The following is a 22882-nucleotide window of genomic DNA, read 5'->3' as shown; positions in this document are numbered from 1 at the left end:
CGTTTACAAATACATTAATAGCTAGATCTAAAATCTAGATTTAAAATCATTATGCCACATTCTGTGCAGATTCATCAAATGGCACCACATGTATAAGCCTTTACAATATTTTGGCACCCCCCTCAAATTTTGTTCCCTCTTAACAAAACAGCTCCACACTGTCCAAGACCAGTCGGAATCAGGTTTAGAATAAAATTCCAAAATGTCATGCAGTTTCATTGAATGGCGCCAAAGTTATAAGCCATCCAAAAACTGCTTTTCACAAACCCAGTAATGCAGAAATAGGCATAGATGTCCCTGAACATCTGAAGTGTTCGCGAACATCACAGGACTGTACCCGAACATCCGGACTGTTTGCTGGCCCTCAGGGATGAAAAACACCAGTTTTTTGGCTTCTTACGGCCATATCCCATCCCATCCTCATCACCCCCCACTTCTCCGCAGAGATTGATTGATGAGTTTGACAAGTGCAATGTTGTGTTTTTTTTCATAGTTTTTTACTGTGATGTTCTCGGACACCGGTGAATCCAACATAGCAGACATTTCCAAAAATCGGACACTTCGCACTTTTCACCATCCAATCAGTGGGCGCGTCCGATGTCCGCAGACCTCACATCGCCCTCTTGACCAATCGGAGGCCTGGTCGTGGACCAAACAGGGAAGCGAGTCCGTGGACCAAACCCAGATATCACAAAACAGTTTTGACCAACTTTTGGGCCGTTTTAAAAAAAAACTACTGGGTGGATTTACACCAAATTTACAAAAGCATACTTTCGGGACCAAGCTGCCGCTGCTACCACGAATTTGTTGAAAATCCATCCAGCGGTTTGGGCTGTAGATGTGAGCAACATTTTTTTTCCATTCCGTCTATGGAAAAAACAGAAATATTGGGACACGCCCCTGCAACTTTGCCTCATGATGAAACCTCACGAAACTTGAAAAATTCAGACAGGGCCATATACTTATTTTGCAAAGTTTGGTAGGGATTCGTCCAGGAGGAGCAAAGTTATAAGCCGCCCAAAGGAGTTGAGCAACTTAACCATAACTACAGGTCTGCTACCGGAGGCCCTTTAATACACACATGATCTCTTAATTATCATGTGAAAACATTGAAGTCCCAGCAGTGAAAGGGGAGGTTGTCAGCATAAAGACAGTGTCATTTCAGAACCAAGATTAAAGATTTTTGTATCAGAGGGGTTCTATGTCCCGACATAGAGAACAGTTTTTTCTAATAATTTATTTTTGAAGAAATTACTTTGAAAAAACTCAATATATTTTAAAAAATTTCTGGTGTCCACCCCCCCAACCACCCCTTCCTAATAATATTATCCCTATTATTATCATTATTATTATCATTAACTGGAACACTTCCGATTAGGCTAAATGGTAAAAACAGCAACATAGGAAAACATATTGGCTGGGGAGACTAAGGGTTTAGAGGCTACCCTGGATACAGAATCCAGATTATTAGGCCTTTATAGAGATACTAAGAGAGATATTATTATATTATTATTATTAACTGGGACACTTCTGATTGGGCCAAAACAATAATAGATGATGTAGTTCTTTACATCAAAAGAATCCAAAAAGTGTTCAAATCAGAACAGAACCTGGGGAACTGTCGAGGTAGAGAGCAGCAGGATGTGTACAGAACAAGGATGGCAAGGATTGGCTTAAAACTATGTGGTACTCTATGAAAAACCTAAAAGGCTGACAAGTAAGCCAAGTTAAGGAAACTCAAACACAGAGGCAAGATACTGAGGAGCCTATGTGTAAGCAGGAGAACAAAGGGTTTCCGGTTGCGCGAACGGTGTTGGGTGGATCGTATGGTCTGACAACTGCATCAAGACCAGAGAACCTCAACGTGTTGGAAAAGATCAAGATAAAAATGAATGTGTCAAGAAGGAAAACTATCATTGTTGCATTTAAACCTTGGAGAGGAAACTCTGAGCTGTGAGGAATTGTTGGAGATTACCTTGAGGACGTAGCCTCAATAAGATTTCTTTTGTGATCACTGTTACATTGAACTTGGGGAAGGGGACCCCGAGACCTTCTCTGATGAGACTGTATAGAACTTCCGAGGCTGCCCCGGCAGGGTCCCCATGCCTTTCTGGAGGGAAAATCTGTAATGCAGCCCAGCCAGAGGTGCAGCCTGGGCTTGCGGACGGTCAACCCACATTGAAGACAGCTGCCCAAGGCCAGGGACATCACCCCCAAAATATCTTGGGAGCGCTGGCTGAGCTGCGTTACAGAATTTCCCTTGGGGAAGGGATGGGGACCCTGCTGGGGCTCCTTGGGACTGTCGCTGAACTTGAGACAGCCGCTGAACTTGGAGATGTCACCCCATATGGGAAACAGCCGCCCAAGGCCAGGGACATTACCCCCCCCCCCTGACATTCCTAGAGCTTTGGCTGGCCTGTATTACAGCTTCTCCCTCTGGGAAAGGTCGGGAACACTGCTGGGGCTCCCTGGGAGTGCCGCTGTGCTTGGGGAGGGTCAAACCCACATGGGAGACTGGTGCCCAAGGCTGGGGACACCTCCCCCCCCCCAACCATCCTGGAGCTCTGGCTGAGCTGCGTTACAGAATTTCCCTCTGGGAACGGATAGGGACCCTGCTAGGGCGCCCTGGAACTGCCGCTGTGCTTGTGGACGGTACACCCACATGTGAGACAGATGCCCAAGGCCGGGGACATCACCTCCAACCATCCTGGACTTCTGGCTGGGCTGCGTTACAGCTTTTTCCTTTGGGGAGGTATTGGCACACTGGTGGGGGAAAGCTGTAACACAGGCCAGCCAAAGCTCCAGGATGGTTGGGGGGTGATGTCCCCAGCCTTGGGCACCCGTTTCCGATGTGCTCGACCATCCCCAAGCACAGTGGCACTACCAGGGAGCTCCGGCAGGGTCCCTACTCTTTCCCAGAGGGACAAGCTTTAACGCAGGGCAGCCAGAGCTCTAGGATAGTCGGCAGTAATGTCCCTGGCCTTGGGCGACTGTCTCCCATGTGAGTGGACCATCCCAAAGTCCAGCTGCAGTTCCGGAGAGCCCCGGCAGGTTCTCCATACCCCCCCCCCCCCGGAGTGAAAATCTGTAAAGCAGCCCAGCCAGAAGTGCAGCCTGGGCTTGCCGACAGTCAACCGACATGGGAGACAGCCGCTCAAGGCCAGGGACATCACCCCTGACAAATCCTGGAGTGCTGGCTGTGCTGCGTTACAGAATTTCCCTTCAGGGAAGGGTACACTACCGGGGCTCCCTGGGACAGCTGCTGCACTTGGGGATGGTCGCCCCATATAGGAGACAGCTGCCCAAGGACAGGGACATTACCCCGGACTATCCTGGAGCTCTGGCAGGGCTGAGTTACAGAATTTCCCTCAGGGAACGGATGGGGACCCTGGCGGGGCTCCCTGGGACTGCCGTTGGACTTGTGGACGGCCAACACTTTTTCTTTTCCGCCCAGGTAGGTGCACCCACACATCACATGTGAGGTACTGGTTTCATCCGGACACCTATGGGAATGTGGGAAGGTAGGACATGTGTGGTTGGCGGCATGTTTCAGTAGTTTCCAGGTGGGAAATGTCTGAACATTGAGTCCCCCCCTAAATATTGACATTCCCAGGGCTTGTGGTTAATAAATTCTCATGTGAGGTACTGTCACCTTATTAAAATAAGTTTTTTTGGTTTGCACTCAACCTGTTCTTGAAAGCCTGGAAAATGGCGAATTCAGCACAACAAACCATATGTTCCTAGCTCTTACAAGAAAAAAACCACAGGCTTCTTTGTACATCATTTTATTGGCATTTTCTGAAAAAACTCAAAATTTGCTCCCTTTTTGGTTATTTTTCTCATGCCCCCATACAGCAAACTAGGATTCCTTGGTGGCGTTTTGACTGCCTACACGTGGGAAGAAAAAGTGCCACTTTTGGCCGAGATATCACATGCAACAAAAACGTTACAAGGTATTGAATGCGACATACTGAAACCACCAAAAAAGGGCCTGGCACTGGGGGAGAGCGAGTGGGGGCATTGGCAGTTAAGGGGTTAAATGTACCCCCTAATCTGGCATCATTCTAAGCATTTCTTTTCTACCTTAGTCTTTTTGTAACCCATGTATCCTTTTTAAAATCACACCAGGAATGTAAATAAATATAGCCATTGTTTTACAGTTGTGCGCAGCAGGAGACCTATCAAACGCAGAGTGTCTGACACTGCACAACATACAGACTGACATTAGCTGTTAGAGCTTGCCGTGCGACGCCAAAGTCAGACTGCAGACACATTACTTCTGTCCCAAACATGGATCAGCACTTCAACAACGTCAAGTTTGATCAGAAAATGTGTCTTTATTTTGTTTTCTTGTTGTCATTTACATATTTCATGGAGTGCCCCCCCTCCTTCATTGCAGGGTTCTACACCTAGGAATCCATTACACATGATAAATGTTAGACACAATGCTTTCTTCCTGGTTAAACTCTGTAATGACGTGGGTCTCCACTAGTGAGACCAAAACTGAGCGTGGACAGAGAATGATTTCCACAGAGGTTTGCTTCAAACTCTGAATTATTCTGCATCTCCCTAAGGAATGAGACATTCATTTGGAGTTCATGCTTCAGAAGGGAGAACATTATCTAATAGTCTCTTTCACTGCAACACTTTCAGTTATGTTACAGGCTCTGAGATAGGTGCCAACTACTATGAGTCTCCATCGCTGTCCTCTGCCAAAACTTCCTGACTGAAGCCGGTCTGATTCGCGGTGCTGGTTTGAGTCAAAACGGAACCAAAGAACAAGGAACGGAACTGGAAAAAAGAAGATAAAATGTGTTTACATACAAATTGCCAATGCTTGTGGCAGTCAATTCAATAACCCCAACCCTCTCTTCTTCAATCCATGATGGCCTAGTCATAGTTTTCCGACTCCCATCTTAATGAGGCATGATAAACTAGTTCCAACTGGAACCACCAGCAAACTTTAACTGCATAAACCTTCAACACAGAAAAGGTCCAATTCTCCCTCCATCAAACCACATGAGCCTAACACAAGTATACACCAAATGCCTCATTAAGTCAGCTCTAACTCATACCGGACAAAATGGTATATCGTACAGACACACATGTGGCAACACATGTGGCACCACTTACCACACACTCAAACTCCTAGAAGTATTTTCTTCAACCTTCAGAGCCCCAACTCGACCAAACTTTGATAGGACAATCCTAACTTTTACCCCCATCCAACCCTTGAAAGGGACAGTCCAAACTAACTCCCTATCAGATGGCGAGACACCTTTCGCTCACCCGCCAATAAATCCCCACACATGACAGTTCTAAATCCACTTTCACCAAATAGCAGGATAAGCTCACATAAGTAGGAACATTTAAAACTGATGAGGAACACATACCTGGGAAGAAGTCCGATTTCTTGTGCTAGCAAATGGGACTGGAGAGCCCATAGGGGCAGGGGCTTGGCACCACCACCTGCTTGTAGGCCAAAATGACGAGGCTACTCCCAGTAAATTCCCAGCCTTTTGCATTTTAGTACTCCTATTACCCCCGACATAACAGGAGCAATGTTGGAACAGCAAATAACGTTTTTTCCTAAGGCCACAGTGGGCATGTTAAACAGTTGTAGCCAAGTCAGTTAAGATCACATCTGTCTAGTGGATAATTCATGTACTAAATTTGTAAGTCAGTACCCAAGGGTGGATAATAATCTGTATATGCTCACCGGGTGTCAGTCAACCATACAAATGAATGAGGGAAACGGACCGCCTGATACCTGGCAGGCATCCATAGCCACAGCCAAGACCCACATGGGAAGCTTGGACTGCGGTGCCGATACACTGGGTTTCTGGTAGACCATAGCCCCCAGCTCTTTCATCATCTCCCTCACTAGTCTGGACCCTTCAGTGGAGGAAAGGAATGTATAGCCCCCCTTCAGTTTATACTCATTTCAGTTACAGACAAGTACTTGTGGTTGTGGGAACTGCAGTTGAATTCACCAAAAGAATCCTCAGCGCATCGTGCCTCCCACTTTCACAAAAGCAACTTGCAATCTGATCTACACTGTCCTGCGCCATCACCCCACCTGGTAAATGGAGGCACAGTATCAAAAGAAAGCATCTGTCTTGGAGCTAAGTTGGCTTCACCCCCCCCCCTATTTATTTTTTCAAGGAGCCCGTTGTGTAGAAATCTCTGTAACAGGGCCCTTTTCTGGGGAGCAGATCCCGCGAGTGTTGAGGAAAGAGCACAGGATTTAGGGATATGAAAGTAATTTATCTACAGACAAGTGGCGAAAGAAAACAGCTAAATTAAGAGAAATAAATACATAAGTGTCAAAGAAGATATTGATGTGACATGGAAATAAGAAGAAAAGAGCTGAGGAACACACTTATTTAAATGTTAAGGGAAAAATAATTGAAAATATGTGAGAAACGTTTGAAGTACTGAGGCCATGCAGCCTCAACCATGGGGAATGAACAAGAATGGAAAAAATCCACCATAGCCAGCAATAGGGAAGACCGATTCATTTTGATCATACGCTCACCAAAAAGCCCCATGCAGCCGTTTTATCGAGCAATTTCACCCTACAATCACAGCGGTCTGAGAAAAAAGGACAGAATGCAGCTACATCTTCCTTTAATGATGTAAAAAAGAAATCTGTGGTGGCCCGAGGGGCTTTGGTTGAATATACGGAAATGGCCCAAAATGTCACCCTCACAATTGCGACAACCGAAATGCCTGATTTTTGCTTTTTTTTTAAACACCCCCCCTTTGCATCACAAATATATGTGGGGGGTATGGGATATTATGTTAATATGGAGGGGATGCAGGGAGGGGTCTCCCCTTGCATATCTATGTGGTGTAAAGGGGGCTTAATGAAAAAAAAAGAGAAAACAGTCAGTATTTTCAGCCGTCGCAATTGTGTGTGGTTGCAGTGATCACATAGATGCAAATATACTAAAACAGATCATGAGTGGCACTGGCTGCCAGGCTGCGGACCAGACTAAGAGGGGTGTAAGATTTAAAAACTAGGATGCAATTTTGAATATAGCCTCTTGGAATTTAAGGGGCTTCAGTCAGCTTCTTAATCCTGGTAGTGATCTGTCTAAAAAAAAAAAAAAAAAAAAAAAAGAAATCTGATCATTCACTTACAGGAAACCTGGCTTAAGAAGCCCCTCGTTTTAGATGGATTTGTAGTGCACTCACTGGAGGGCTGCTGGGTAGGCCCTCGAGCGGGCTCCTTACCGCCATAAGAGGGGATCTGGTGTGTTCCTGGGTCAAAATTAAATCTGGCCATCCTGTAATTTTTGCAGTTGGGCTCATTTGAGAATTGGAAAGCTGTGCAGGTTTAAAAGAGTGGCTAATGCACACTCTTTACTGGAATCCGTATTCTGTATGTATGAGGGTTTTGTGGAATGCATGGAATCTATCCTAGAGGATTAGTTCAGTTGTGGTCCAGTGGGGGTAGGAGGGGGACGATTTTCCTGATGGGAGATTTGAACTATTATTGTGGGGGAAAATCAGTATTTTGCTTCGTGCAGGAATAAGGGGCTGTCTACTAAGAGGTGTAGGGATGAGGCTGCTTGGTCCAATTTGTTGACTGCATGGGATCTGTGCTGGGTGAACGTGTTATTTTGCTCGGGTTGATTCCCTTGAGAAAACTTGACACTCTAGCAATGGATCGTCTACTTTAGATTACGTTTTCCTCTCTAGATCACTGCTGGATCTCTGCTGATGTTCGGATTATTAGAAACTAAAGTGACTATTGCTTATTGGGGACTTATTTGCAGGGGCAGGTTGGCAGAAATCACGTTCCTCTGCAGCAAATGTAATAGTTAATAACTCTGGTAATAGAGTGAGTTGGAAAAGTGGATCTATTGTTAAATGGAATGAACTTTTAAGAGAGCTACTAAAGAATATGTCTCAGCATAAGTAGTGAGTCCCTACCGATTTCGAACATAAATGGGCTAATTAATGAGTATGGCACAATCATTGGTCCTGGGGCAGAAGAGGGAGTTGTCATGCGGTTCAAACAGTTCTTATGTTACATTTGATAATCTCATTCAAGAATAAAAAAGGGAATAAGGAGAAATGTACATAAACTAAGCAGGAAGGTGTGGGAGATGGTTATCTTGGGAAGAAAAAAGAATGATCACAAACTTTTCGGAATTGGATCAAGAGGCCGCGTGCCTGGTCATACCAATTAAGGGGGAAAGACTCTTAGTGATTATGAAACTAAAAGATACAGGTGCCCTATGGTCCCTCCTAAATCATAAAGCAAGGCAGCGGTATCCAGTGATATATATATATATATATATATGTGTGTGTGGGGGGTAAGGGGTTAAAACGGGCACAGAGGGGGTGAGGTTGAAGCATAGGGAAACGGAGGGCTCGGACCCCCACAAAAAAGAAAACATTCGGTAAAATCACAGGTAACAGGAGCAACAACTCTACCCTCCCTGCCCCCCTTACTCTCCACCCCCCCCCCCCCCCCAAGGGTAGGCCATTCCTATATTTACTCTACACTGATCCAATCATCCTGGACCAGACTGCGGTTGGATTACAGCGTTCACTGGATAAATGATCCTCATTTATGTATGCACATTGTCATTGTCTCGGGGATCAATATCTCCAACACAAAAATCATGGTGTGTGACAGCAGGAGGAAAAAACATTCCTCTTTTGTGGGGAGGGTAAAGGCGATTCCTCTGGGAAGAATGGACACGTTTGTTTACCTGGGTTTCACTATATATAGTGGGAGATTTAAAACTGCCCATTTAGATCTTTTGAAGAGGAAGTGTAGAATCTTTTCAGCACAGTTGAGGCGTTTAATCTTTAAGTTGGGCACATTTTCTTTGATTCCAGCTATTACTTATAAAGGTCAAGATTTTGCTGATTTTGGTATATGATATGAATCTGTTTTCTCTCTCTTCTCATCTGAATTGGAACTCCCTAGAGGGCATGATTTGGCGCAATGCCCTGGGTTTGCTGAAGGGTGATTCCGGCAGCTGTGATTAGCACAAGCTTGGTTTGGTGTCCATGAGGGCAAGCAAATGATTTGTAAACAGTTCAATAAATATGAGTAATAAACCAACTGGTCTATCGGTGTGGTTAGGCGTAATTCAAGCTAAATTGTTTTATCTTAACTGTTCGATTGAATTGTTAATCCAGGTAAGGTGCACTTGAAGGTGGTGATTGGATTTCTGCACTGGAGTTTGTCTAAATATTCCAAATTCCAGGAAATTATAAGGATCCCTAAACCCCCATTTGTTCCTGAGTTATATGTGCAAAGGTTTCCTATGGCGGTGTGGAGAACTAGGTTTCTACAGTTCAGCCTAAATTTGCTCCCTACCTTTGAAATTGAAGGTGCTAGGATCGGTCTCGACAGGGATAAAAACTTGCATTCTTTACAGGGAGAAATTAAGTCTCTACATCACTTAATATTGATTTGTCCATGTACTTGAGCTTTGAAGATTCATTATCTTTCATGCTTTGTTTCTAATCAGCGGCTGTTTGAGCCAACAGCCTTCTGGCCTCAAATAATGTCTGGAAGACTGATCTCATTGTGTTTACCAGTTTTACGCTGAATAGATGAAATTGTTTTATTTTTCCTTAATTATTGTGGTGTTTGAGGAGAATGAAATGTGATGTCTTATTTTATTTTCTGTTCTGCTTTTAAGTATATACAGGATTTTAGTTTTATTTAAAGTTTGCATTATTGTGTAAGGTTTCTTTGATAAAAACCATCTACACAAAAAAAAAATCAAATGGGCAGAGAGGCTAGGAATTTTACTATGAGTTGTGAGAAACCTGAGGGTATTCTCCCAAGTAGACCCTGGGAATTTCTTATTTAGGTGGCCAGGAAGAACTGGCCTTCTCAGATCCCAACCCGAGGGGTAGACGAACAAGAGAGGATCGGTAGGGGAACCCATGGTTATGCTCAGGGGAATACCCTAGTTGAGATGCAGTATTATACCATGGAAGAAGCGGAGGACAAGATCCCTAAGACCTTTGCTGGTTGCACTACATTTAACTCCTTTCCTCCCATTCAATCTTTCTTGCCCAGTTCCAACAACCCCTCCATATATAATAAATCCCCTAGGATCCCAAACCCTGTTACATCCAGACACCATCTCTCCCAAAATCCCCATTTTCCTGTGTCCTATCCGAATACTCCCAGTGATTCTTCTCCACGTCCCTCTGGTCATTATTTTCCAAACTCTCAAATCAGCATTAACAAAACACTATTGTTCGCACAATCCCCCCTGTTCATTTCACAATAATGATCCCAGTCATTCCTGTTTGTTTCCCAGACCCTACCAATTTCCCCCTTCTGAGCTCACCATCCCCCCCTAGTACAAGGGTTATTATTCCATATAACACCTTTTATCCTTCTGACCCAATAGGATACTTGGAAACTCTACCACCCTCCTTTTCCAACACTAACACCTTCCCATACAGTGAAAAACAACTGTTTACCTGACATGTCCCAACCCAAGTGTCAGGCAAAGTCAGGCAATTGACCAGAATCACACAAACCCGACGGTCCTTTCCTTTCCCCACAGGGATAAAAGGTGGAGTACAAGAGAACAATACAAGCAAGGCAGACCGCACAACAACTCAGCTATCCAAGTACGGCAGTTCAAGAGGAGAAGAAAGGCAGCGAGAACCGAAAGGGTAACAAGGAGAGAAGGGACCTTGCCCTTTCCGACCCAAGCCCGCAAAGCCACAACAGTCAGCGTGTGTTGCAGCAGATGTCAAAGGTACACAGGGCCCTCCTGCGCTGATAACCAAGCCAGGGAGAGACATTTGCCACTGTGGTACGATCCTGGACTCCAAAGACAAAAAAAGCCAAGCGGTTCATCACAGCCGGTGAGTCGAAGGGAGAACCGATAAGAAACTGAACTGTGTTGAACAAAAGTAGCAAACGGCTAATTGAAGAAAAGTACAAAGAACTGTTAATATGAGAGGGGAAAACCAGCTGCAGGAGTCCGGCACCACGTGGGTGCTCACTCGAAAAACTCTGGGCGATTACCCTATTGATGAAACTACCGTTACCAGAAGGCCTTGGGGATGGGGCGAGAAAGGGGTCAAAGTGGTCTAGCAAAATCCTCTGCACATGCGAAAGTCTTTGACCGGCAGAAGAATGTAAAGCTAAGGGAAGTGTATCCCACATCGTAAGAAAGTAGAAGAAATTATGTGGTTAGCAAGAGTGAACCCAACAGAAGGTTGCTGATGGAAAGGGGCGAAGCCTAAAGTCCTGATGAACAGTGTTGATAAAGGTGAACCTGACAGAGGGATGTCCACAGTGAACTGTTTAAAAAGACATTGAGATTTGTGAATGCCATAAGTGAAGTTGATTTGAGGAAAGCCATAGAGAACCAGAGGGGTGGAGGGTAACATTCGAGAAGGGTCTGGGCCCAGAAGAGGGGTATCCAGGGGTGAAAAACCATCACTCCACCGAGGTATGAATGCAACGCAAGAGATCTTTTAAATACAAGCCAGAGTGAACCAGACGGAGGGAAGTTGATATTCGAGGGCGTCTGAGCCCAGAAGAGGGGGACCCAGGGGTGAAAAATCATCATCCAAGTGCAATCAGAAAAGAACTTTTGGTTATGATTTTTGTAGAAAGGAACTGTTTGTGGATCTGAGCCCGGAAGAGGGGGATGGAGGGGTGAAAAGGCATCACCCAACGTACAAGCAGGAAGGAACTTTTGTTTATTATTTTGGATCACATCAGGTTCTCAGAGGCCAGAGACTTTTTATAGAAAAGAGACTTAACCAACAAAGGTCGGAGAAGCTGAACTATCGTCTCATGCTGGGAAAGCTCGAGCGCGTGCTGTACTCAGGAGTCCCGCCTTGTCCCGTGCTCAAAACGTGGGGAAGGGAGACTCCCGGCTACCACATCCTGACTTATCATTTGTGAACACTTCTTTCTTTTGAATCCTATACCACACTCTTGTATTTAGTTGCAAGGATTGCCAATAGGTTTTTCTTAGTATAGGCCCTTTTATTTGTCAAGACGCCACTAGGACTGCCTTAATATTTGATGGTCGTAGCTTGCTCCCATCTTAGATTTAGGTTTAGCTTAGACGTTTTTCAAACCCGCATATACAGTTTAATAAACACCCTTGAACTGTGATGACTTGTGGCTGTCTTTACTGTTGCACCCATGGGTTCCTTACAGAGTTCATTGGCAGGGTTAGGTTTTCATGGACCCAAAAAGGTGAACTAACTAGAAAAAAGTGTTGTACTCCTATATAGCCGAGAGTCCTTGTCTGGCACTGATGGATTCAGTATGTGACTGTATCGGAAGAAAAAGGCTTAAAAAGCAAAACAATGATGGAAATAATGTTGGCCATGAAAAATGTTCATAAATTCTCTCTAAGCAAAGATACATTAAAAAAAATACTCCTTGATGGAAGCAAAAATGAACTGCCCACTGCACCAGATTGGCCCTACAATCAACTAAACTGACCCAAAGACAAGAAGGAGGGCAGCAAATGTCACTTCTGCAAAGACAGCATATATCCTTGCAACTGCCCGTTTCTACCACGTAATCCACCTCCCTGATTTAACATTAATCACAGGGTGGGGCTTTTTCAAACCCCACATTCACCTTAAATTATCAACACATGGGTAGGGACTATATTACCTTTTTATTGGGAGGTGTCCCAGGAACTTCTTCGTCTTCCTCCCCTTCATCCTCTCCCTCACTGTCCGTCGCTAGATGCAGCATTGACAGCTCTTTCCTCTGTGGCGTTTCTATGTGTAATGAGGAGCTGCCAGTGTCTCCAAGCCGAACAGAGTCTTTTAAGGGGAAAGTGGGGCTGCGAGGCGGTGGCAGAACCTGTGCGGCAGCCTCTTCTGCCATTGTAGTCTCCATGGCGATCATGTAAGAGTCTATGTCGTCATTTAGGAAGTCATCAGAAACTGCAGCAGACTGGCTTTGGTGCGATGACCTAGAGAGAGAGAGAGAAAGAGAGCAAAGTCAGTCCACAGAAAGTGCTAAAATAATGGGCACCAGCCCCACCCTGGGAGTACTTCCAACAGAGATGCCGTTTCACTTATGGGACCCAGCCCTCACACACCTGCACATGGTCCAACAATATGTCCTATATTAAAGGATAAACAAACACTGCGCTGTACCAATATATGGAAAATGTTACTTACTGTAGTAGTATTTTTCCAGCTTAAATTTAGGTGCCGGCCGTGGGGGAGAACAAGAACAGGATTCATGCTTCCCACAATGCTCTTACCATTCGACAACCTACTCCGATTGTTTATTTTCACCTATGGACATTTAAAAACAAAACAAAAATAGGTCTATAGTTACAAAAACGTCACAGGGGCGTGGCTTAGTCCTCCCAGCCAATGAGCAAGCTCAGAATGGGGGTGATTTGACACAATGCAAAGCCCCATGCTCTGAGCCGTCTCAGAGCGGGAGGCCGCCATCTTCTCCTGCCGGGTTTAAGTTAAGTGATACCTGCGTCCTCATCTCCCCTCCCCACCACCATTTTCTACTCAATTTGTTTTCCCCACCCCCAACTTACTTTTCGCTTCCTTCTCCGTCGCCTGCGCTGGGAACAGTAGAGAAGAGATTATTGGCCTCATTATGCGTTTGCCGGTCTGGAAACAACGGTACTGGTAAGCTTGCCGGTACTGTTTCCGGACCGGCAAACTACGAGTTCTGCAGGTGGGTGCCGTTCAGGCCGCCAGGTCTGACCTGGTGTGCGGAACGGCACCCGCTCGCAGACCTTGACGGATGCACCGCCACCATTCATGAATGGTGCTGGGGCATCGTCCTCCCCATTACCATTGAGTTCAATGGGACTCAAATGGGAATGGGGAGTCATATTTTACGGCCAACAGGAAGAACAAGTTACTTACCAATGGTAACGTTCTTTCGACTGTATATTCCTCCCACGTATTCCTCATCTTAGATATCTTGTCTCCCAGCTTTGCTGCTTCGGAAAAAAAATGTCACCAGAGGGCTCTGTGCTCGAAGCTGCAGAGTCGTAGTCCCCAAAGGGCCGCGTGGACGTCATCCGCAGTATAAAGGGCTTGAGCCGCGCCCTTTAGCTCAGTTCTGTTTTTACAGTGTTAATGATCGCATCAGTTGATCAGTCTTTCAAAGTCCTTCAGCTCTTAAGGAAGTTTGAGTGCAACTTGTGTAAACTGTACATCCAGTCGAAAGAACGTTACCGTTGATAACTAAGTTGTTCTTCGAATGGATTGTGTCCTCCCACGTATTCCTCATCTTAGATAGGCTCCCAAAGCAGTAAAAATTTAGAGGAGGGAGTACCAGAGATTTCAGTCATGGACTGAATGAAGGATGGCTTTTGCAAAGAGGCCTCCTTGATAAAATGTAGAGTCCAAGCAGTAATGTTTTACGAAAGTGTGCATTGACGACCAGGTGGCCGCCGCACAAATATCCGGCACTGGAACACCCCTCTGAAGAGCAGTGAAAGTTGCCATGTCCCTGGTTGAATGAGCCCCAAGTCCATCTGGAAGCTCCTTCCCAGCCAGTTTGTAGCACTCCGAAATTACCAGAATTATCCATCTGGATAGAGTTTGTTTAGACAATCCAAGGCCCAATTTGTGTCCAGTATATCCAACAAACAGTTGGTCACTTTGTCGAAAATTCGATAGTCTAGAAATATAGAAACTGGGAGCCCTTTTTGGGTCCAGTCTGTGCAATCGCTCCTCCTCTTTACATGCGTGTGGAGGAGGGTAAAAAGAGGGTAAGGTAATTTTATGTGACAGGTGGAAATCAGACTATTTTAGGTAAGAAGGATGGTTTGACCTTTAGAATGACCTTGTTCTTATGGAAAATGGTGCGAGGAGGCTTACAAGAGCACCTGCTACTCACTCACCCTGCGGGCTGATGTTATAGCCACTAGCAAAATTGTTTTCAAAGTGAGGAGCCTTACTTAACGGGCAAGTCTCTAAAGGCTCAAAGGGGGCACACATGAGAAATTTTCAAACTAAATTCAAATCCCAGATGGGTACCTGAAAAGGTATTGGAGGGTACACATTTGTTAGTCCTTTTAGAAACTGCGTAACTAAGGGCATTTTAAAATAAGAAACCTTTTCAGAGGAGCACTTAAAAATAGATAGCGCTGCTAAATATCCTTTTATTGTACCAACTTGGAGCCCCAAATTGGCCAAGTGTAAAAGGAAAGAAAGTACTGTAGGAGTATTACATAAAAATGGATCCACATTCTTATCCTTGACCCAGTTACTGAACTTGTTCCAACGACACGGGTACAAGGATTTTGTTGCTGGCCTTCTGGCTGAAAGCAAAATCTCCATTACGTTCTTTCGACTGGATGTTCCTCCCACGTATTCCTCATCTTGGATATCTTGTCTCCAAGGTTTGCTGCTTCGGAAAGAACAAGTTACTTTCTTACCTGGTAACGTTCTTTCGATGGGATGGTCCGACGACGTATTCCATATCTATGACATGTAATCACCACAGCTGTGGTGCTTCAGAAACTTTTTTCGGCGTCTGCGTCCTGCGTCGATGACATCGATGCGCTGTCGTCGAGGACCTCCTCCGACGTGATAAGTAGGACGCACGACGCCTGTAGCCTCAGTTGTAGTTTTTTCCCCCAGAACGTGTGACATTAGTCAACTGTCAGTCAGACACAAAGCCTTGCGGAACGTAAGCTGCAATCGAATTCTGCAGCGGGGAAGGCAGGGAGGGAGCGTTATGGAATACGTCGTCGGACCATCCCATCGAAAGAACGTTACCAGGTAAGAAAGTAACTTGTTCTTCGAGGGGATTGGGTCCTCCGACGTATTCCATATCTATGACAGACTCCCAAAGCAGTACCAGAGCAAGGAGGAGGGAAAATTTAGAATTGCCAATCAAATAGCAGAGCAAACGACCGCCTTGCCAAAGGCCAGATCCTGTCCTCGGATGCAATCGAGGGAATAGTGACGTACAAATGTATGTACTGAAGCCCTGGTGGCTGCATCACAGATGTTGCGAATAGGAACACCCCTCTGCAGGGCAGTAGATGCAGCCATACCCCTGGTAGTATGGGCCCGCAAGCCAGCCGGCGGGTCCTTACCCGCCAAGCGGTAACACTCTGAGATGGCCAAAATAATCCAGCGAGACAAAGTTTGTTTCGTCACAGCCTGTCCCAAACGCTTTCCAGCGTAACCAATAAAGAGTTGATTGTCCACTCTGACCCGGGTCATGTGTGAAACATAAAAGCTTAAAGCTCTCCTAGGATCAAGCCTATGGAGCCTCTCCTCTTCCTTACCAGGATGCGGAGGAGGATAGAATGCCGGAAGAACAACCTTCTGGGCCAAATGAAATTCCAAAACCACCTTCGGAAGAAAAGAAGGACGAATTCTAAGGACAACCCTGTCATTGTGAAATACAGTGAAGGGTGGCTTAACTGAAAGTGCCTGTAACTCACTCACTCTGCGAGCGGAAGTAACCGCAACCAAAAACACAGTTTTCAGAGTTAACAGCCAGGGCAAGAGGCAAGAGTGCAAAGGCTCAAACGGAGCACCCATAAGAAACTTAAGAACAAGGTTTAAATCCCAACCGGGCACCAGGAAAGGTGACGGAGGGAACACATTAGTGAGCCCTTTCAGAAACTGTGAAATCAAAAGGGATTTTAAAGTAGAAACACTCTTTAGACGAGCGCTTAAAGATGGACAGCGCCGCCAGGTAACCTTTAATGGTACCCACTTGCAAGCCCCTGTGGGCCAAAGAAAGTAAAAAGGACAGAACCATGGGGATGTCACATGCAAAAGGATCCACATTATGAACTCTGCACCAGTCGCAGAACTTACGCCAACGGTACAGAGACTTTGTTGCTGGCCGTCGGGCCGAGAGCAACACCTCCATCACGTCTTCAGGGAGGTCCCAATCCTTATACCTCAACCTTTCAGAAGCCAAGCGTGAAGGTTGAGGGATCTGACCTCTGGATGGAGAACCTAACCCCCTCCCGTGAGAGCAGATCGTCTCGGTAGGGAAGACGACGTGGAGGGCAGATGGACAAGTCGAGAAGGTACGGGTACCACGTCCTCCGAGCCCACGCCGGAGCAATGAGGATCATCCAGGAACCGAACTTCCGTAACCTCTGCAGCACTTGCGGGATGACGGGGACTGGAGGAAACGCGTACAGCAGCGGGAACGACCACTCCACCACGAACGCGTCTCCTAAGGCTCCTTTTGGAGGAAATTCCTGCGAGCAGAACCTCTCACACTTCCGGTTGACACTGGAGGCGAAGAGATCCACTTGAGGGGTCCCCCAAAGGGTGAAGATCTCCAGGAGAATCTCCTGAGCAAACTCCCACTCGTGAGAGATCGTGCTCTGCCTGCTCAGAGCGGCCGCCGTCACGTTTACGTCTCCGGCCAGATGAACTGCCGAGATTGAAACTTCCTGCTGGATGGCCCAGAACTCGAGCTGCATCGCCTCCCTGCACAGAGGAAGTGACCCTGCACAGAGGAAGTGACCCTGCCCCCCCCTTTTTGTTGAGGTAGTGCATGGCCACTGTGTTGTCCGTCAGGATCAGGACATTCTTTCCTCGCACAGTCGGCAGAAAAGCCTTCAGGGCTAGCCCGACGGCCCTCAGCTCCAACAGATTGATATGGAGTCTGGACTCCGACAGAGACCAACGACCGCAGACTGTCAGCTCGTTGGCATGAGCTCCCCATCCCGTGAGGGATGCATCCGTCACAATTGTCACCTCCGGCCAGGGAAGCCAAAATGGAGCCCCCTTCATCAAGTTGCCTTCGACGGGCCACCACAGAAGGTCCTGGGCGACCGAGGGCGGCACCTGAACCTGGTCCGACATCCTGCCGGAGGCCTGCAACCATTGCATCTTGAGTGCCCACTGCAAAGATCTCATCCGTAGGCGAGCCTCTGGCACCAGAAGAATGCAGGATGCCATGAGGCTGAGCAACCTCAAGAACTCGAACGCTGGGAGCGTCTGGGCATGCTGAAACTTGTGCACCATCGGCTGAATGTGAAGAGCCCTCACCTGGGGAGGAAAACACTGCCCCAGGGAAGTGTCAAGCACTGCTCCGATGTACTGGAGCCGCTGTGTTGGCGTCAAATGGGATTTCTTTAAATTGAGGGAGAAGCCCAGCCTGTGAAGGGAGTGGCAGGTGACAGACAGATGATCCAGGACTTGCTCGGGAGAGCTCCCCCTGATCAACCAATCGTCCAGGTAGGGGTAGACGTGAATCCCCCCTTGCCTGAGAAGAGCTGCCACCACCACCATGAGCTTGGTGAAAACCCTCGGGCCGAGGTCAATCCGAACGGAAGGACCCGAAACTGAAAGTGCGAGTCGCCAACCGCGAACCTCAGGTACTTCTTGTGCTTGGGATGGATCGGCACATGGAAGTAAGCATCCTTGAGGTCGAGACACCAACCAGTCCTGAAGCTGAAGGGCCTGGAGGACTTGAGAGAGAGTAACCATCTTGAACTTGTCCTTCCTGAGGAGTTTGTTCAAACCGCGCAAGTCCATGATGGGTCTCAATCCCCCGTCTTTCTTCGAAATCAAAAAATAAGGGGAATACCATCCCTTGTTCCTCTCCGCTACAGGCACCAGTTCTATGGCGCCTTTCTCCAGCAGGGCTTGAATTTCCTGCGCAAGGAGCGGATCCGGACTCTGCAAAGAGAGGTTCCCCGGTGGATTGTCGTGAGGCCTCTGCCGAAAGGGAAGACAGTAGCCGTGGGTTATGATCTCCAGAACCCACACATCTGAAGTAATGGCACGTCACTCTACAAGATGCTGCGCCAGCCTTCCCCCCAACCGGCGAACCATGGGACATGGCCTCATGACTGAGTGGTAGCGGCTGCGGCGTTACCCGAGGGCAAAGAGGCAACTGCCCGAGCAGCCTTGGCACCACGGGTACCCCGTCATCCACCTCTGGTACCCCTGCGCTGGCCTCTTTGACTGCCAGCTCCTCTCGCTTTACTGAAGGACGAGTAATAGCAAAAGGAACCATCCCTCCATTGCTGTCCCCTAGGACGAAAAGGCGGAGGTTGGCGAACTGCAGCGCCCAACGACTTTGCTGCAGCTTTGGAGGTCTGCAACCTCTCAAGGCTCTCGCCAGCCTTGCTGCCAAAAAGGTGTTCACCCTCAAAGGGCATGTTGAGGAGCCGGGACTGCACATCAGGAGGAAACCCTGACTTCTGCAACCACGCAAACCTGCGTATCACGGTGCTTGCCGCCATGGACCTGCTGACGCATTCAGCCATGTCCAAACCCGACTGAAAGAACTCACACATGGCATCCTTACCATCCTGGACCATAGCAAGGAAACCATCCCATTCGTCCCCTTCGGGAATATGTTCAGCCGCTAACGCAACACAGTTCCACAGAGTGTGTGTGAAATGGGACAAGGCACAAATGTAGTTGGCCGCCTGAAGCGCCATACCACCAGAAGAAAACACTTTCTTCGCCCAGCCATCAAAACGTTTGTCGTCCCTCTCAGGAGGGTTTGTAGGGTACGACGCCTGCTTTGCCGGGGCCGTGGCCGCCTGCACCACCAAACTCTCCGGAGTGGGGTGCCTGGTCAAGTAGCAGGGGTCGCTACTGGCTGGACGGTATTTTCGCGACAAGGACCTGCCCACCGCCGGGAGACTCTCCGGAGCAGTCCAAGCCGCCGCCACCCTTCTCTGTAGAGCCATATGAAACGGCAGTACCGGGTCAGTTGGGGGACCAACATCAAGGATGTCCGTGAGATCATCCTGCACAAACTCCCCTGGGGGAGCAGACCATCACAAGTACTTGGAATCCCTAGCCATAAGGCGCCGGTACGAGGAATCGGCATGAGAGCCAGGCTCAGGCCTACAAAACTCAACCTCCAGAGAGGTGTCCAGTCCACTGGCATCATGCAGTGACTGCCTCAAATCGTCAAACTGACCATGGCCCGAGACCATTTCATCTGGAACCTGACTAGGAACCAGGCCATCAGTATCCTCATCCACCTCCGAAATATATTCCAGGTGTCGAAAAGAAGGCACCCGAGAGTGCTTGCTCTTAACCAGAGCCTTCCTAGGGGGTTCCCCCGTGCAACGGGGTACCTCCGACACACCGGCCTCGAAAGGCGTCGAGTGATTCGGCGCCGGCGTCGAGTAAATCGGCGTCAACGTCAGATGCAGCGCCGCCAGCATCGATGGCGTCGACACAGTCCTCGGAGCTCCGAGCGTGTCCTTCGACGACCTGAGCGTCGACGGCTTCGATGACTTCCTCGGAGCCTCGAGAAAGCCCGTCAACGCCCTCGACGCCTCAGGCGTCGATGTCTTCCTCGAAGACATCACAGGTGCACACGGTCTCGAACGCGTCGAGGACCGGGACCTGGAACGGGTACGTCGAGAACGAGTCCTTGTCCGAACGGGACCTCTCCCGTGGCTCGTGCCGACCACTCTTGCGAGTGGTGTCTCTCAACCTCTCACGGCCGACCCCACTCGGGGGCGCGGACGGCTTAGTACCCTGCGACTCAAGAATCGCCAGCATTTTCTTCCCGAAGGAAGCCCATTCCTCCGGCGTCACACGGCTGGTGAGGTAAGCGACGTGCCGGGCAGAGTCCTCAGAAGAGGACCTGGAAGACGACCGCTGTCGGCGCTTCCGAGAATGCCTCGAAGAGGCCGAGGAATGGCGAGACCGACTCATAGAAGGAGACCCACGAGACTTCCGACGATGACGCGGAGAGTCACCTCTCGAATCATCCATCGAAAGCCCCGCAGACTTCCACTTCAGGGGCTTGGACACCCGACCTACCGACAACAACTTCTTACATTCCCGTAAGGCCTTGGACGTGAGCGACTGGCAGTCGATAGTCATCCGTGTCGTGGGCCTCCCCGAGGCACCAGAGGCAGGCGTCGTGCGAGTCCGTCACCGACATCTTGGACCCACACTCCCCGCACTTCTTGAAGCCCGGACGCGGGGTCGAAGACGAAGTAGAAGACATCTTTACATGAAGGATTTTCTCACAAACGAACAGGTTCGAAGAACCGAGAAGAACAGAACTCCAAGGAGTCGAGGCGTAACCGAGAATCATGAAGCAACACGTTTGCAGAAAAAAAACGGAACTGAGGCTACGAGCGTCGTGCGTCCTACTTATCACATCGGATGACGTCGGACAAGGTCCACGACGACGGCGCATCGACGTCATCGACGCAGGACGCAGAAAAAAGTTTCCGAAGCAGCACAGCTGTGGTGATTACATGTCATAGATATGGAATACGTCGGAGGACCCAATCCCCTCGAAACGATGTTCACCAGAGGCCGCTGTGCTCGAAGCCGCAGAGTCATAGTCCCTCGAGGGCCGCATCGAACGTCGACGTCATCCGCAGTATAAAGGGCTTGAGCTGCGCCCTTTAGCTCAGTTCTGTTTTTACAGTGTTAGTGGTCACATCAGTTGATCAGGCTTTCAAAGTCCTTCCGCTCTTAAGGAAGTTTGAGTGCAACTGGTGTAAACTGTACATCCAGTCGAAAGAACGTTACAGTTGGTAAGTAAGTTGTTCTTCGAATGGATTGTGTCCTCCCACATATTCCTCATCTTAGATAGGCTCCCAAAGCAGTAAAAATTTGGAGGAGGGAGTACCAGAGAAAAATAGATGGCGCTGCTAAATATCCTTTTATTGTACCAATTTGGAGCCCCAAATTGGCCAAGTGTAAAAGGAAAGAAAGTACTGTAGGAGTATTACATAAAAATGAATCCACATTCTTATTCTTGCACCAGTTAATGAACTTGTTCCAACGACACCGGTACAAGGATTTTGTTGCTGGCCTTCTGGCCGAAAGCAAAATCTCCATTACATCATCCGGGAGGTCCCAATCCTTATATCTCAGCCTCTCAGAAACCATGCGTGAAGGTTGAGTGTCTTGACGTCTGGATGGAGAACACGACCATCCTCTTAATAAGGATAGTTTAAAAGGCATCTTTTCCTTGAATCCAAGACACTGAAAACCATTGGGGGTCAAAATCATCAAAATGCATTCTATTTATTATTTATACAACCCATTTTTAGCACTGTCAATCCAAAAAATACTGATAACTATGTTCAAAGGTTTGATGTCTTTATTTTCACTCCGTGAACCAAAACAGATGGAGGAGGGCTTTGACTAGAAGGGGAAATATGGGTAGTGTGCGCATGAAATAAATGATGGATCCCATTACTGATCCTCCTCTTATCGACAACACTGTTATTAAGGTTTTAGTAAACAAGGTGCAAAACTCCAGTCCAAAAACGACATGGTGGGCTATGCAAAGTATGTGAATATAATATAGATGCACAATGTACAAGAGTGTACCTATACACACATACACTCTAAATATGATAGATATCATTAAAACTGGAGCAAGAAGGTCTAAGAGGAAATATGTTTAGCTGAAACAGGTGCGAGTATGTTAAGGGGGAACTCATCCTAAAGCATGTGTACCTGTGATCCACCTTGGCCTCTGATCCTCTCAAAGGATTCTGGGAGCCAACAGCATCCGTCTCTAGTGTAGCCAGAACGAAGTTCACCTCCAACACAGAGTCCTCCAGACTGAACACTGCAGGCCTAGATGAAAAATCCACAATATAATTAGCTTTGCAAAAGAAACCAGTTCTTCCATGTGCAGCAGGGTTTTTAAGAGAAGCAGCACACTGCACTTGGGGGAATCCCACTGTCGACATCCATCTAATCCTTGACCTTTGAATACAGGGGCAATTTCTAGGTCAGTCTTCATAACAAGTTGATTAATATAGGAGTTTTAAAGTAGTCCTTTGCCTCTTTACAAAAGGTTGACAAGATATCCCATTTCCTAAGAAGTGTTATGTTAATTCTTTAAACAAAAATAATAGTTAGGCATGGAAAATGCACTGAAAGAAGCTTCAGTAGAAACATTATTTGAAATAAT

General features: G+C 47.4%; 1 protein-coding gene across 6 annotated transcripts in view; it reads right to left on the bottom strand.

The window, feature by feature from the left end:
• Positions 1-4317: 4317 nt before the first annotated feature.
• The window catches only part of RAD9A (RAD9 checkpoint clamp component A), a 902871-nt gene continuing 884306 nt past the window's right edge, over positions 4318-22882 (bottom strand). For all 6 annotated transcript variants that reach the window (XM_069628954.1, XM_069628955.1, XM_069628953.1 and 3 more), the window contains 3 exons: positions 22420-22542; positions 12650-12956; positions 4318-4791 (listed from right to left, as the gene is read on the bottom strand). In XM_069628954.1, coding sequence (XP_069485055.1) covers positions 4687-4791; positions 12650-12956; positions 22420-22542 — 535 coding nt within the window. In that variant the 3' untranslated portion in view covers positions 4318-4686. The remainder of the gene's footprint in view (positions 4792-12649; positions 12957-22419; positions 22543-22882) is intronic.

Source organism: Ambystoma mexicanum, chromosome 12 (assembly GCF_040938575.1).
Source record: "Ambystoma mexicanum isolate Mex_15411 chromosome 12, UKY_AmexF1_1, whole genome shotgun sequence".
In the NCBI taxonomy this organism is placed as follows: domain Eukaryota; kingdom Metazoa; phylum Chordata; class Amphibia; order Caudata; family Ambystomatidae; genus Ambystoma; species Ambystoma mexicanum.
This window is presented reverse-complemented; position numbering and strand designations above follow the sequence as displayed.